The 16,897-nt window shown below is 46.6% G+C and overlaps 1 protein-coding gene across 2 annotated transcripts in view; it reads right to left on the reverse strand.

Annotated features, from left to right (window-relative positions):
* Window positions 1-16,897, reverse strand: part of ascc3 (activating signal cointegrator 1 complex subunit 3) — a 139,953-nt gene that overhangs the window by 33,469 nt on the left and 89,587 nt on the right. For both annotated transcript variants that reach the window (XR_003932377.1, XM_030102252.1), the window contains 5 exons: window positions 5,073-5,264; window positions 4,571-4,795; window positions 950-1,069; window positions 702-866; window positions 201-287 (listed from right to left, as the gene is read on the reverse strand). Coding sequence is in view for 1 of the 2 variants with exons in the window: in XM_030102252.1 (XP_029958112.1) it covers window positions 201-287; window positions 702-866; window positions 950-1,069; window positions 4,571-4,795; window positions 5,073-5,264 (789 nt within the window). In the remaining variant the exon portion in view is untranslated. The remainder of the gene's footprint in view (window positions 1-200; window positions 288-701; window positions 867-949; window positions 1,070-4,570; window positions 4,796-5,072; window positions 5,265-16,897) is intronic.

Raw genomic sequence — 16,897 nt, forward strand, 5'->3', positions numbered from 1 at the left:
CTGGAACGCAACGCGACACGCCGCCGCCGTCATGCCTTCATGCTCTCATCCAGCCTGACGGCCACTCCGTCTGATCGGCGACGAGCGAGACCTTCACTTGCAGCCTGATTGTTATTGTGAAGAGGCATGGAGGATGGGGGTTGGTGGGGGTGTCGGGGTGGGGGAGGGGGGTCTCTCCGACCACCTCTCTGATCTCTCACCTTGAGCTGCTCGAACTCCTCGGCTTTGGACACGATGCTCAGGATGTCGGCTTCTGTCCGCTGGGAGTTGAAAAGTTCATTGAACGTCTTCACATGTGGAGCAGAGAGAGAGAGAGAGAGAGAGAGAGAGAGAGAGAGAGAGGGAGAGAGGAGGGGTGATTAATGGAGCATCAGTCAGGACAAACCCTCGGGTCAGAGGTTACAATGAGACGCAGCATGGAGGACAGCCCGGCACCTCCAGGTGGAGGAAACCACAAACTGCACACATCCCGGCGTTCTTTACTCCGGACTGGATTCACACAGTGGAAACATGAAGCGTCAGACACCGGTTTGTTTCTGCAGTTCTGAGAAGGAACTGCGAAAATCCTTGAGGCAGAAACTAAGGTATATGAGTCGAGCCGGAATTTACACTTTGAAAGAAACGGCAATAAAAGCACAATGAACCATGAAGCAGTGAAATGGAGAGGAGTTTCTACCGGACGGTGTTGAGTCCGTTCCTACCTCGATGGTGTTGTATCTGATGTAGAAGTGGCTGGCGGTCCTGCCCAGGTCGGTGGAGGCGAAGTATCCGGTCCGCTCCTCGAAGCGGATCATCCGGGCCTTGTCCAGCTTCCGGCCGGACTCCACCACCAGGTCCTTCCTGTACAGCTCCAGACCCGGATCCATCTGAAACAGAGGTAGAACAGGTCCGGTTCCGGGGCTCCAGGTGGAGGAGGGAGGGACGCGGAGCAGGAAGTGAATCCTCCCACCTGGTAGGCCTTGTGGTTGATGCCGTAGGCCAGCGGGTTGGCCCTCATGCGGACGTAGAGGTAGGTGTAGCTGAGCCACTTCACAGCCTCCTCCACGTTGGTGACCGTCCCCAGAGCGATCTGAGCAGAGGGACAGGAGGAGTCAGGCCTTCAGCATCGCTGGTCTCTGCTGCCATCTAGTGGACACTGCAGCAACGTGCACCTGGCAGAGCCCGGCCCCGGCTCTTCACCCAACGACCGCATCATTCTGGATGATTCTCATTATCCTTCAGTCCCAGCAGTCTGCACATGTTCTTTTTCCACCACCTGATGCAATCTATTGTTCACACTTATCATCTTGAGGGTTTCAGGAAGCTTTGTGACTTCTGCATGATGATCATTCACACTGCTGATTCTCAACTGACACTGTATAGAAGCTGGACGATCACATTCACTGATCTAACACAGGCTTGGATGGTCATTTTGTCCAAACTTCTTTTAAACAAACCAAACATGAAGATGCATAATTACAATCTGAAACAGGAAGTGGATTGCTTCTGCACCGAGTTCATCCACCTCTTTTCTTTTATTCAGCACATTTATCATATCTTTAATCTCTTATTTCTTATTTGTACTTATTGTATTTGCATGTATGTGTGCGTGTGCTTATTGTATATGTATGTATGTATACATATATGGGTGTTTGTATGTATATACAGCCTTCCCGTATATAATTTTTATGGATAAATGACATATTTTTACTTTCATTTGCTTGCTACTTACTGATGGTGCTGCAACCCCAGAATTTCCCAGTTTGGGATTAATAAAGTAACTCTCCACTCTGCTCTACTCATTTACACGGAATGATCAATTTTAAGCTAATTACAAACAGGAAGCCCCATTAGCACCATGGTAACACTGAGGAAGTCATGTTGAGGTCATCAAGGCAGCTCTGAGGCTCAGAGCGTCACAGACTACAGTTCATTCCTGTGTTGCATCTTTCATGAGTTCCCAGTGTTGTAGAAGTGCTTATTCCAAGATGGAAAGTAAGAAGATTGGCAAGAAAAGGTCTGGAGACCCCGAGTACTACCGAGGGGATCAGTCTCAACGTATAAAGTCCCTCCGTGAGGCGTTGTTCTATTATCAGGATTTTAGCGTTCAGCAAACGCTGAAATCTCTGAATTAAAGCATCGCCTGGCCGAGTTAGAGCAGGAGAACCAGACACAGGTGAGAGAGCTTTCTGTTTAGAACAGAAACACAAGTATACAGCTCACTGCTTAAAGAATGCCATGAACAAAACTCATTTTTATTTTTCTCTTAAACTCCAGGCGCGAGCTCTTGAGGAGCAAAAAGACGCCACCTGGAGCAGAAGCACCAGCAGCAAGTGGCCCAGCTGACTGAGGAGAAGGAGGCTCTAAACAGGAAGCTGCAGGCGTCCCACGATACCAGGAGAGAGTGTGTATCAGAGTGGGCGGAGCGCTGGCTGCTCCGGGATGAGGAGGTGGCAGCAGAGATGGCGTCTCTGAAAGAGGAGCACCGCCTGGAAAAGGAGGCTCTGATGGAGGAAGAGCAGAACCATCTCTGCAGACTCATCCAGGTAGAAACACACATTCAGTCACTGCTTTGATTCACAGCGTTTCACACAACCTCAGCTCTTCTCATTTTGTTTGGAGATGAACCGGTTTGGAACAACGAGCTCCAGGAGACAGCGAGAGGTTTAGAAAGTCCCTCAATGACCATTTTCACTCTTTTTCTTCCAGCTGACAAAGAAAAACGCAGATTGGAGGTGCACATATAAAGCTGTGGAAGCTCGACTGGAGGAGGAGGGGATGCTCAGAGAGGAGAGCTTCAGACAAAGAGGAGCTGCTCCGAGAACCAAGAGAGGCAGAGGAGAGGAGGGCGAGCATCAGGGCTCTGCTGGACAACGTCCCAGAGAGAAGAGAAGTCAGGAGGAGGCTGCTGGAGGAGCAGGGAGGAGATTTAAGGGAGGCAGCATCCAATAAGGAGGGACTAGAGGAGAGAGTGCAGATTTAAAAAAACAACAACAAAAAACAATAAATTCATTCATTTCAGTGAATTGTCCAGGCTGTCTGAGTATCAATGACTCAGTGACTTGATTAGTGATCAATATGTCATCTTCATGCTTCCAGAAGAGTTTTTTCTATTCATGCAAAATGTCTGACTTCACACTTGTCGATGAGAGTGCTTCATTATGAAATGAGCCACAGGCTTGATTGCAATCGGCAATCAGATTAAGTATATCATCATGTGTTGCACATATCACCATTTTACATATCATCAAACAAACCCTGCATTGATTGTGAGATTCACAGGCTTTCTGATTTCCTCTCTTAGTTACAGAGTGCCTGAGAGTTACAGTAAATTGTCAATTTGTATTGAATCGGATCGAATCGGACTGAACCGAATCACTGAATATCTTTAATGAATCGCCCTTGAATGGAATCGTAGCCTGTGAATCGAGATCGAATTGAACCGTTTTGTGGGTCAAAGATTCACACCCCTAATTAGCAGTATCAGCTGTTGACTCGCCAGTCGTAGGAAAGACTGCAGGTTCAGCCTTGAACTTCATTTTAATCTCCTCCACCACTATCAGGTAATGTAAGGTCTGACTGACAGCTGTGGTCAAACCACAAAGAGCAGGATGGGGAGAAACAGCAGCGCAAATTCAAAACACAAATAAACAGCAAGCTCACAACTACTGAAAGGTCAGAGAATGAAGCGGATTTATATGTCATTGTAATTTCTTACAAGCACATTAATGACAAACATTCACAATATCTATTACTTCTTTTTGAGTCACTTTTCATATTCATGACACCTTGTGGTGGAAAGTGGTATTACAGCACAGGATGTCATTGGGTTTGCTGGTCACTTGGCCTCAGGAGAAACCGTAGATCTGCAGCAGAATATTCACCTGGTGACGAAACTCTTTTCTCTTCCTTCTTTTTCTTCTTCTTGTTCATCGATTACTGTGCGTTCTGGACTATAACTTGCACTTTAATTGTGTGGCTGTTCATGCAACTTATATTTCCATTGATAAGAATCACTGACCACATCTTCAATTTGTTTGATAAAAAGTGAAAAGGTGGGGTTGTGTACACAGTCTGCACTTCAACCAGATGTGAATGAATTAGCTGTTTGAAGTGCAGACTAATTCAAAAAGATCAAAACTTCCTGTATCGATGTTTTTGGATCAGTTCTCGTGTTAAAAGTACAAAACAGGACAGCCTTCAAAATCATAATATAATACACTGTGAAACTGGAGATAAAAACAGGAGAACCTTGAGCTGCTGCGACTGAGCACGCCACTGTCTTGTTCTAAAATACTGCTGTTTATAGTACTGTTCATATTTTGATGTAAACGTGTAATTTCCATTAAATAATTGAATGGTATTTGACATTATATGAACTCTAACTCACATACATTTTACATTAAAAAGAAACATATTTATTAAAAATATTGACGCATACCATCTGTGACCACCAGATGTCACTGTATGACAATAGAAAGCTGCTGCAGCGCCACTGGAAAACCTCCATCAGGACTGATGCTAGGGTCTTTTTCTGGCTGGTGTGACGAGCTGCTGCGGTTCAGGGAGGAGGAAACGGAAGCACACCCACCTCGGCGTTGAGGTTGTCCGACAGGCTGTCCAGGAACTGGCTCTCGATGGGGTTCTGCTGCGTCAGCAGCGTCAGGTAGTGGCTCAGCTTGTCGTGGGTGGTGATGATGGTGCCCTCGCCATACTTGTCGAACTGGGGACGGCCGGCACGCCCGAAGATCTGCATGACGTCCAGGATGCCCAGATCCACCAGAGTGCCGCGCTTGGCATCGTAGATTTGAGTTCCCTGGTGTTACGGAACGAAAAGAGGACTGTTTCAGCTGTCTTATCTTTGTTTTTTAATGCGATGTGCCACGAGACGGCCGTGTTGTAACATGTAAAGAAAGTCCAGCCTTATTGCAAGAACCTCTTCATATTTTTTTTGCCTTCTCCAAAAGCTTTAAGTTTTAAAAGAGTGTTTTCGCTTTGGAATTCCATTTAGAACTTCAGACCAGCGAACTTTCACACACATGAAGGAAATCAAGACAACAAAACGCCAAAAAGAAGTCCAGGCAGGTACCAACCTTGATGATGACGGCGTGGGCCGGCAGGTTGACCCCCCAGGCCAGCGTGGCCGTGCACACCAGCACCTTGACGTGTCCTCTGGAGAACATGCTCTCCATCAGGCTGCGGTCGGACCGCAGCATGCCAGCGTGATGGATCCCAAAGCCTTCTGGGAACATCTCCTTCATCTGCTTGTTCCGGGAGCGGAGGACCTGAAAGCCGTCAGAGCAGGAGACGTCATCTGAGGAACGCCTCAGGGCTTAGCACTGAGTCCACTACTAGTTTGCTCCAACAATGTCACCACAAGAAAGTAAAAAAGACCATTTCTGTTTCTGTTTTTTGATACTTGAAGAAAAAAACCAAGTTAAATTCATCAGGGGGCAAAAATAAATATAAAATACAGGTTCAAACGACGTGACTGAGTGTGACCATTTCTGTTTCTATGCTGATGATACACATTGGATTAATAGTTTACCCTCACCATTCAACAAACTGCTCTCTTGTTATTACTGTAAGTTCCAAGTTCATGTTAGAGAAAAGCTGTTAAAGAAGTTTCCCTGCTAAACGCTGACACAGAGAGCTTGTTATTAACTTCCACAGTAATTTCCGCTGCATCTTCGTTCCTGTCTTTTCCACTGATGTCATTTTTTTTTGTTTGCTCAACATTTCCTCTCCACTCCATCGATTCCTCCTTTGTGTTGTTGTTTCGCGAGAAAAAGCAATCAGCACTTTGTTTTTACGTGTCAAACACGCAGAAAGGGAGTTCAGATCCAACATCATGCTTCAGCACAGAAAAAAATAAAACAAAAAAACAAAAAAACAAGAGCAGTCAGAGAAAGTGAGTCATAATTGTTGTTGTCTTTTGCAGAACACGACCAGGAACAAGAACAATCCAGAGCAAAACAAGGTACAGGAGCAAGTGCCAGCAGGTGCAGAAATATCGCCGAGTCGACGGAAATTCTACAGGAGCGAGCTATTAAAGTGGACCGTACATCACAAGATGGGAGGGTTAGATTGTCGAGTCCACACACACACACACCCACACACACACACACACACACACACACAGGGAGGGTGAGTCAGATGGAGATGTGTGCAGTGACTGACAGCAGGACCGTGACCTGGCCGGGCTGGAGGGGAATCCTCATCACAGGGCTTTATCTCTCTCTCCGGGCATCTAAATGGAGGTCAGCGCCCAGCAGGCCTCTGCACCGCGAAGAGAAAGCCCATTACTGCCAGCAGCCGTCTGCCGCTCACACCGCCTGTTTGGCTTGCAGTAAATGTCTGGATTTGTATGCAAACCTTGTGTGAGTGGAGGTGGCAGGACAGAGACCTGGAGAGTCCAGCTGTGCAGCAGGCCTGATGCTAGCAACTGGGAGAAACGTCACCACAGCTCCTCTTTTAACCGAAGATGACCGGTCCTTACATCCACTCACAAACAATAATCAGTCTCAAACAGAAGCAGTCAGAGTCTAACTGGAAACAAGAAGCTGTTATTGCCTTGAAGAAAAGATTTTAAGTGGAAAGTTCATTGTATTTCTGAAATATATCAACCAGGAACTGACAGAAGCGGTAAAACAGACTGGTGAGCCGTGTTTAACAACACTAGGATAAAGAACTAAAGGCAGTCACACCCTGTCACCCTAACCAGCCTGATCATGACGATAATGAGCCACGCTACGTGATTGTTTGAACCCATCATCCCTCCACTTTACCGAACACACCTCTCCTGCTGGAAGAGACTTACACATCTACCATTACAGGTGACTGCTGCACCAGCTGAGGCCTTGCATCAAAAATGGAGGTCAGTCTAGTCTTTGTGTATAAAGAAGGTCTTTTCAGCACCTTGGGCTATTTTCCTCCATGGTGTGGTACTGCTCTTCTTTTCAAAGCAAAGCTGACTCATCCAGCGCTTTATGCACTCCTGATGATTGAAGCCGACTTGTTTAACACCCAATCTATTTCATGATAAAGGAGGACCGCTTTGCACCTGCATGTCCTATTCGGAAGCTTTTGACTGTTATTTTACCATGAAAGGAAATCCAGAGTGATTTGCCTCATGGACGGAGCTGCTCGCCACCTGGACTCTTCCTGGGTCCTGGACTAAGGTAGTGCTTTAAGAATATCAGCCCACACTGTGATAACATGTTGAACTTGTCTCAAAACTGAAGCAGGACTGAAAGATTCTCTCTCAGGCATTCAGAGTGGTTAATATTTCACTGTTGGAGCTGCTCCGGCTCCTTGTAAACATGCTTGGTATGATGTCTCTCCACTTTCAGCCACTGACAGAAGAGTAATAGTAATTTGTAATGTCGATACCCTTCCAATGTCATTTCCCTGCTTTTTTTTTTTTTCAGGTCACAATTTCCTAAAAAAAATGATGCAACAGAACAAAAAGCAGCGAGCGGCGCTGCCTGGAAAGCAGGTCAGCCCGTGGCCTGGTTGGGAGTCCTCGGCGCCGCGGAGCTGCTGAAGGTGGGTAATTGAAATGCGGCGGCGGAGGCTCTGCTTTGAGGTGTCAGACTGTGTAACGGCGGCGCTCCCTGCCTCTAATTTAAGGTGAGCCGGAGCCGATGTCTGCGGCGCCAGGACTGCATTGGAGGTGGCAGTGACCTAAGCTCCCGATCGGGGCCCATTAGGGAGCCGGCCCGGGCTGCCGGCTCCACTCGCCGTCTGTCACTTGGAGAACGCCGCCTCAAATCTCCTCAGCCAGCAGCGGGTCCACATCCGGCCCACGGTTAATGTTTTTACATTTCTTCAGCGTTCCGGATCGCGGCTCCTCGGGGGAGACGGCACAGCGGCGGGTTTAGAAACGCAGCAGCGTTTCTGTGCAGCCACTTCCAGGTGGACGGTGGGCCAGAAACGATCCCAGCGCTGCGCCGGGCGGTGAAGAGTGGCGAGCAGAAGCACCGTCACCGTCACTCGACAGCCGTCTATTCCCCGGCCGTCAGCGGCGACCTGCTGATTTCCTCTCCAGGCCCTCCATGATGAGCATCATGTTTGGGGCTGAGAGACGCAGAGAGGACGGCGTCTGCTCACACCTCGCTGTTCCACCGGATGACGGGCCTGCCGCCCTCCGCACGCCGTCTGACTGAGCGTCAGTCAAAATACTCATCTTTTTGGATATTTTCTGCAATATAAATCAAAGGACTGTCAATTAACTAAAGTAGCAGGATCGATTTAAGTGAAGACGAAGGGACTGCATTATCACATATGCCTCTTTGTTGCCGTCTGTTTGGAAAGTTCTCCAAAAAACTGTTACAGGTTGTCAAAGAGCAGAAGCTCCGAGCTTTGAGTCGACCATTCTGAAACATTTAACTGGATCAATGCCAAAGGCTTTGCGTTCGTGGGCCAGCAGAAGAACAATTCAGTCTCATTTCTACTGGGCAAAAAAAAAAGATGATACAAATAAAGTTTGTATATGTATGTATGTATATATACACACACACACACACACACACACACACACACACACACATAAAAGCTTCAAAAGAGAAAAAAAGAGAACACTGGTTTCTGCATTCAGCTGTCAGCCTCAAGCACCCCCTCCTGGTGTGGATTAATGCTGAAGCTCTGTCAAAAGCAATTGTAACTTCACCACCTTTGGTCCACGGACCGCATGTTTGACATCCCTGCTTTAAACTAACTTCACTGAAAAGAAAAAAAAGAAAAAAAACATGGACTGAGTGTTCTGAAAGCTCCAGAAACACTTTGTGTTTGAGTATTTCGAACATCATGACTCTCCAGACCGACCGGGACTCTTTAATGGGTTAATAACAGAAACAGAGAGACAGCTGGAAGCAGCTCCGCCCCCTCAGAACTGACTGAGGCTGTGTTCGAAACCGCATACTGTCTACTACATCCTTACATACTCATACTATCCATCCTGCATCCTGCTTACTCAGTCCATCAAACAGTATGCGAAGCGTTTACACTACAGCATACGACATAATAACCCACAATGCATTGCACTTCTTCCATGAGCAGAAATCGATCTGCTAAAGCTGATTTCACTTTAGCTCTAAACTCGTCAAATGTACAACTTCGAGATTTTTTTTAAAATTAGGCGACAAAGTGGTCGTTTAGAGCCCGAGTGTGTCGTTTATTTGTCCGAATATCAGCCGTTTATGATTTTGTTCGGACGAATTCGGCGAAATTCAAGCCAGCTGCAGTGAGCAAGGCACTTCCGGTTATTTTCACCAAAATAAACCACCCCTTTCCCTTTCTCATGCAAAACAACCTCAGTGATAAATCTGTGCTTTTACTTTGAAAACAAGAAGGCAATCTTTCAGCAATATATGTCGCTTAACATCGCCGTTTGGACCGGTGTCCCGTTAACGGACCAGTTATGATGCCAATTATGATGCTTTACCGACGGAGAGTTTTTTCGGCTCTTCAACAAAGATCGGCTCGCCGTCTTCGGTACATCATGGTCGCTTTCAGCATGGACTTGTTCTCAGATGTAAGGGTTTTTTTTGTTTTTTTGTTTTTACTATTTTTAATCATTGTCAATCCAATCAAAAATCTCGTAATATGACATACCTACGAGCACAATGGAGGGAAGATTAAATCTAGAACCATACTCAGCTTGTTAAATGTACATCATGAAGAAACAGTCATTGTGAACTGAATAAAGTTTATTCAAATGTCCGTCGCGTTGCATCTTGGGCAATTTCAGTATGAGTAGTGAACACACGATGTATACTCAACATTTCTGGCGAATGCAGTATGCATCCGGGAACTTCTCGCATACTCAAAATTGCATACCGCCAGTGTAAACACACTGCATACTCAATAAGTTAGTATGAGTAGTAGGTAAGTATGCGGTTTCGAACACAGCCTGAGACTCTAGATCTGAGACTCTGAGTCTTTAAAGCTGGACTATTATGAACCTGACTCAGCTTTTGACCCAAACTATCTGTGGACTTCATCAACTGAACCCAGACTACGAAAACAAGTGAAATTTTCAAATGTTTTAGTTAAAGGTGGAATACAACATTTTCTCGAAAAGACGAAGCCCCACGTCTGTTACTCACTTTTTGAACAACGCCCATGCGCCAGACCATCCGCCCGGCTCTCCTGCTTCTCCCAGAAAACGCGGAAGTGTACGAGCGCGATCTCCTCTTCTCCGGCGTGCACGGCTCTGTACAGTTTCTGCGATCCGCCTCGCTCATAAATAAAGCTTTTTTTCCGAAACAGCTACAGTTTCATTATGTCAGACTCGCCATCGGTAAGTACTAGCTCAGAAGCTCACCGGCTACATAAACACTCTGAATGCGCATGCGCAAAAGGGAGAAGCTGATTGGGCGCAAGCACGTAGAACCGCCTTACGAAAGCAGCTCGTCAGAATGATTGACAAAACCTCTCAGCCGCCTTCGACACTGTTGACCACTCCATCCTCCTCCACAGACTCCAGCATTTCATTGGTCTTTCTGATACAGCGCTCCAGTGGTTCCGGTCCTACCTGACTGGTAGGGCTGAGTATGTGGCCCTTGGGGAAGCCAGGTCGAGGTCCCACGCTGTCACCTGTGGGGTTCCCCAGGGGTCAGTGCTGGGACCCAGCCTGTTTTCCATCTACATGCTCCCTTTGGGCCACATCATCAGCAGGCATGGAGTCTCCTACCATTGCTATGCTGATGATACTCAGCTCTATGTCAGGCTGGACCGGACCTCCTCCCTCTCTATTCAATCACTCACCGCCTGCCTGGAGGAGACTAAAGCATGGATGAATGACAATTTTCTCCAGCTCAACAGCTCCAAAACTGAATTTCTATTAATTGGAACTCCACATCAACTCAAGTCCTCCCCTTCCACAGTTCTATCATTTGCCGGTCACACAATCAACCCAACAACTGCCGTTACCAACCTGGGTGTCCGTTTTGACCCCACCCTCTCCTTTGACCTCCATATCCAACACATCTGTAAGACCTCATTTTTTCACCTCCGGAACATCTCCAAACTACGCCCCTCCCTCTCCCTCCCCGCTGCTGAGAAGCTGGTCCATGCTTTTGTCTCCTCCAGGCTGGACTACTGCAATGCACTCCTCATCGGGATCTCTGGAAGAAGCCTTCAACGGCTTCAGTCGATCCAGAACTGTGCTGCCAGGATCCTGATGAGGGTGCCAAAAAGACACCATATCACTCCCATTCTCCATAACCTTCACTGGCTCCCGGTTAGGTTCAGGCTGGAATACAAAATCTGCCTCCTGACCCATCAGTGTGTCTATGGTAGTGCACCAGTGTACCTTAAAGAACTTCTCTCTCCACATGACCCGACCAGACGCCTCCGCTCCGCCAACATCAATTTGCTGAAGGTCCCCAAAACCAAACTATGTTCCATGGGGGACAGGGCTTTTCAGGCTGCAGCACCCCGACTGTGGAATGCCCTACCTATCCACCTGAGGGCACCACAGTCGGTGGACTCATTTAAATCTTGCCTGAAAACGTTTTTGTTTTTGAAAGCTTTTGAATGATTTTACTGTTTTCTGTTGCATTTTATGAGTGTAAGTATGAGTGTTTTTAATGATTTAGCCTGTATTTGTTACTTTTAATCGTCACTGTTGTTTTAAATTCCATTGTAGCACTTTGAGATTTGTTTTACAAATGTAAAGTGCATGACAAATAAAATTCATTATTATTATTATTATTAAACAGACCCACCAGTTATTTAGGTGATCCACCCGGAAATCAAAATGTTGTATTACACCTTTAAAACAGCGAAAGAAAACTTTAGTTTTAGACCAGCTTCAACTACTAGGAGCTGAATCCACTTGTCTTTCAGGATGTTTCTGTATTTTTCTGGTTTTTCTACCTTTAGAAGCAATACAGAGTCAGCGATAATGAAGCATCCCTACAGCATGATGCTGCCACCGCCGTGCTTCAAAATGGGACTGGATGGGAACCGATCACCAAACCAGCTTCATCTTCGTTCCTTTAGGCCACAGAAGCCTCCTGAAGGTGACCGCTCAGAGTCCCTCAAGCCTCTGGGCAGATTTCAGAGCAGATTACTTGAAGTTTCTTTTAGCAGCGGCTATCTGTCTGCTTGCAGAGCACAGCGCGTTATTTAATCACTTATTTTAGATTATACAGCAAATAGGCAGCCGTAATAGGCAACAGCAAATCGGATCTCCGATTAGCTTCACACAGCTGAATGTTGTAAATTCTGGTCCACAGAGCTTGAATCTATTTATAAAATGTATAAAAAGGAAAGACATTCAGCGAGCCCACTCCGTTTTATAGGCGCGTTTTTAGGGCTTTTCATATATTGACATTTCAGCAGAGTATTTTCTCCGACTTCCACTGCAGTAAAAGAGCAGAGGCGTAGTTTATCTCATCATCTTACACTTCAGTGAAAAGCCGCGGGTCTGAACAGAACGCCAGTGTCGGAAATATCTGCGTGTATCTGTCAGGAGATATCACTCAACCGATTCAGCCCCACAATGGGATGAGTGACGAGACTAAAGAGGCGCTCCTGCCGTTACGAGGAATCTTAGCGGGAGGCGGCGTCTTCAATCTTAAAACCACTCCGGCTACACTGTTGCTGTAAACAGACGCAAACACACCCGAGCCAGGAAATAAGTATTTAATTGGCGATTCAATCATGCTGCAGCCGACTGAGCCTGCTGGGAGGAAGAGTCAGCGGCAGCCGAGCCGGCCGGCTTCTGCTCGGCGAGAGAGGAAGACAGACGCTGCGAGGCCACTTCCTATGGATTTACTTCAACGCTCTTCACTGAAGCTGGACCACAGCTCCAGGAGTAACACACCACTGCAGCGGTCACAGCAGTGAATGGAGAACTGGCAGCAGTACAAGTAGAGCGGCAAAGACAGAACTAGAGCGAATTAGTGAAAGAAGTAAAGAAGAAGCAGCAGGAGCAGTTTAGAAGTACTCATCAATGGTTTGAAGAAGTATTACCACGAGTACAGCACAAGCAGAAGCAGATGTAGCAGTAGGAACACCAGCAGGTGAGGAAGAAGAACTACAAGCAGCAGGAGTACAAGGTTCAGTAGAGGTCGTTTACTGGATAGGTATACTATGGGTCGGTGTAGGTATACTAGAAGGATCCACAGTAATCATGCAACACTGTGAGAGGAAATACAGGCAGTGGGAGCAGAGAAGTAGCAGTAGAAGTGGAGTGGAGCCGTGGAAGAAACGGCAGCAGGTGGAGAACTGCGACTGTGAGAAGAAGAAGAAGAAGCTGCAGAGGAAATGATACCAGTGAAAAGTTTAATAACTACACAAGAAGTTACTGGAGAAATGGAAGCAATGGCACAAGTACTGGGAGACGGAATAGGAGAATTACAAGTACAAGGAGGAGTACTACAAGTAAGAGCAGCAGCAGTTCTGGTACAGGTGGTGGTAAAACCACCAGAGCAAGAAGTCCAGATACAAGATGTAGCGGCAGAATCTGAAGCAGCAGCAGAAAGTAATTCTAACAGTGCAGGGATGAAAGAAATCAGATAAAATTAAGTAAATCAAGTCAAACTGAAGCTATTTTCTCAGAGAAAAGGTGTGTTTGAGGCTCCTGAAGCAAACAGCAGGGGGCAACAGCCATCATGTTTCTGAAGACAGACCGGAGGATGGTGGTCTGCTGACGAGCCGCTCGTCCTTCTGAGGTGTCAAAACACAGAACAGAGAGGCGGCGGCGTGACGGCGGCCCTCTTGTTAAAGGTGGCGGGTGGCTCGCTCTCCACTCAGCTGTTTTAACGCTGATGAAGAAGCAATTAAAGAGGAGAATGGGCGGGCCGCGCGGCGGCACGATGAGGTGGAAGCTGCTCCCCCGGCTCCTCTCAGTGCTCCTCAAACCCGCCCTGCCATTTCCAGGCGGCTCTTCGGGGCTTCAGCTTGCTGTGTTTTTGTCACTCCACCTTGTCAGTGTGGTTCGCCGCCGCCGCCGCCGCCGAGCCGGCGTCTCATTGTTGATCAGCTGCTCCGGCGCCGCGACGGCCCGTCACTGATCTGACAGCATGAAAGGCCGCCGCGGACCGCGCTCTTAAAAATAGCAGCACAAGAGAGAGCAGGAAGCGAGCGGCGGCCGGACGGCAACGACAGCAGCCCGCCGCCGCGGGAGTCCCTGGAGGCTCCGCGCCCGGAGGCACCGGCACGTGGAGGCCAGGGCCCACACACACTGAGGGTGGCGTCTCTCTCACACACACACACACACACACACACACACACACACACACACACACACACACACACACACACACACACCACACACACACACACACACACACACACACACACACACACACACACACACACACACACACACACCACACACACACACACACACACACACACACACACACACACACACACACACACACACACAGGTGAGGGCGTGATTCATGTAATGGGCCTCCGGGACCACAAGGTGTCTCTTCTCCTCCACGGGAGGAGCTGCCAGAGCTTGAACCACACCGCCCTGCAGTCCACACTTCCCATGAGGCACCAGGATACGTTTTGAAAATCTTTTCGAAGATGTTCATCTTCAGATGTTCTGGATCTCAGATGAAACTACACTGTTATTTATGGCATTAAGGAAAAACTGACGACAATACAATTATTATTTTATTGCAAAAATAATTAGAATTTGAACTGAAACGCTCGCAGTGCCCCTGGGGACATTTCTTTATGTTTGGAGGGAAATAAGGAAGTGTGATTTCTGACTAAAGAGCAGGGAAACCAGAGCTTGGTGAAAAAAAAAAAAAAAAAGGAACCATAAAAACAACAGTACATTAAAGTTTAGGGAGTTTTAAATCGCATTAAATTATTCCGCTGCTGCAGTTAAAACACCAAAATGGCTGCAGATTCTTTCTGACTTCCTATAAAATAAATTTGACCAGAGCCCCAAAATTTAATGAATAAATTTAAAAACAGCTGATAATAGAAGAGTAGAATTAAAAAAAACACAGAAAGGAAAACAGAACTGGTCAAATATCACATGCACTCAAATACCAAAAGCATAAAATAAATATTTATGTCTACTCGGTTTAATATATAAAAGATTGGATTGACAGGAAAAACACCACAAGACAATATTTATGGAATCAGATTATTGATCTACTTGTGCTAAATTTAGCAACTTTTTAATTCATGAAGCAGTTGTTTTTATTTTTCCATTTTACTTCTGCCAGTTCTTCCAGTCTTTTTAAGCAGTTCCGGCGGTTTCATCCAGTTCGGTCGTCTGGGTTGTTTAATAAAGCTGAGGGCGGTGAGGAGCACGGCCCCCTGCTGTGAGGCAGCTCGTCATTTATCACACTGGAACACACTCCATCATACCAGATCGTCGAGAAAAAGAACACACACCGCCTAAAAGGACTTTTTCCCGTCTCAGGAAAGAGTTAATCAAGAGAATAACAAACACATTATAATGACTAATACATAAAGCAATTCGACGTTCTGACAAACGCCGCTGGGTTTCGGTTGGCAGGCGAACTCATTTTCACTCATTTAGACTCGATTTGCTCGTTATGATTCAAAACAGGCTGCAGCGCTGCTTCTTACTGAACCCACTGAACTAGAACCTCCACTGCTTCCATCTGTAGCGTGTAATCTGGAACATTATGTAATTTCACAAGATGGATTTGCATGTTTTCCTCTTAATTTTGTATTTCTTTGGAGATGTACAATGTTTTAAAGCTTGACTCAGCCTGACCGGACCGGACCGGGGACGGAGCGGCGGGACAAACTAATCCATACACGCCTGAGGAATTAAATCTGTGGAATCAAAAACTATAGAGGGCGAAACCTGGTTTCTGAGGGCTGCGCTCCTCGATAAACGTGGCTGTGGCAGACGTCCTGCAGGCAGAGACGACGGCAGAGTTCTGGCTGTGGCCAATTCTAACGGGAAACAAAGCTTCTGAGGTCAGAAAATGAGAACGTGAGAAAATAAAGGACACCAAAACAATCTGAAAATATTACAATTAACCTTTGACGGTTTATTTAACAGATTTTCTTCATCGTTTTTTTTCTTTTTTAATTCAGTTTTTGGTTTTTGTTAAGACCAAAGATAATTTAAAGTAAAGTAAATCTGCCTCAGCTGGTGCCGTCCAGTCGCTGTTCCTGCCTCAGGAATAAAAACAAGCTGAATTGAGAAAGAAGAAAATGCAGGATTGGATTTAACATAAATAATAAAAAGATTTCAGGCACAATTTCTCTGGAAAATTTTGATGAAAAAAATCGCATCACTGTAAATGATTTCATCCCCAGATCTGACCGAAACCGGGTGACCTCTGACCTTTCGTTTCCTCACGAGTACCTCCACCTGTCACTGAGCTTTCTGGGCTGTTTGGTTTGATTTCAGCAGCCGTGGGAAGAGAAGGTCACCTGGGCGATGTGATAATGGATTTGTGACGGAGCTCAGGCTGCAGGCTGCCTGAGCTCTCTTCAGACGAGGAGGTTTCCTCATGTGGTTCTTTGTTCCGACTCACCGGCCAGCTGGACGTCAACTGCAGGTTCCCACATTTTCAAGACTTTCACTTCGCTGTTTGGCTGCTCGTGTGCTACATACCATCTGTGACCACTAGAGGTCACTGTATGACAGCAGGAAGCTGCTACAGGACCAGAGGAAATCCTTCTTCACTGGTTTATATGACGGGTTGGGGCGAGAAATGTCTCCAAAAATAAAAACGTCCACAGTAGAATTTCAAGCACAAATAGCTCAGAGTGTGAGAGAAACTTGTGAAACAGCCAGAAGTCCTGCTGAAGAGTCCGTCCTGAATGTGGAGTTTGCATGTTCTCACTGCGTATGGGTGGGTTTTTACCTCCAGCAGTCTGAACACGAGCTGGTGAGGTGAATCTGTGACTGTGAATGCAGCTCTGTGTTTGACTGGTTCCTCTGACA

The sequence above is a fragment of the Salarias fasciatus genome, chromosome 11 (genome assembly GCF_902148845.1).
Source record: "Salarias fasciatus chromosome 11, fSalaFa1.1, whole genome shotgun sequence".
NCBI lineage: Eukaryota > Metazoa > Chordata > Actinopteri > Blenniiformes > Blenniidae > Salarias > Salarias fasciatus.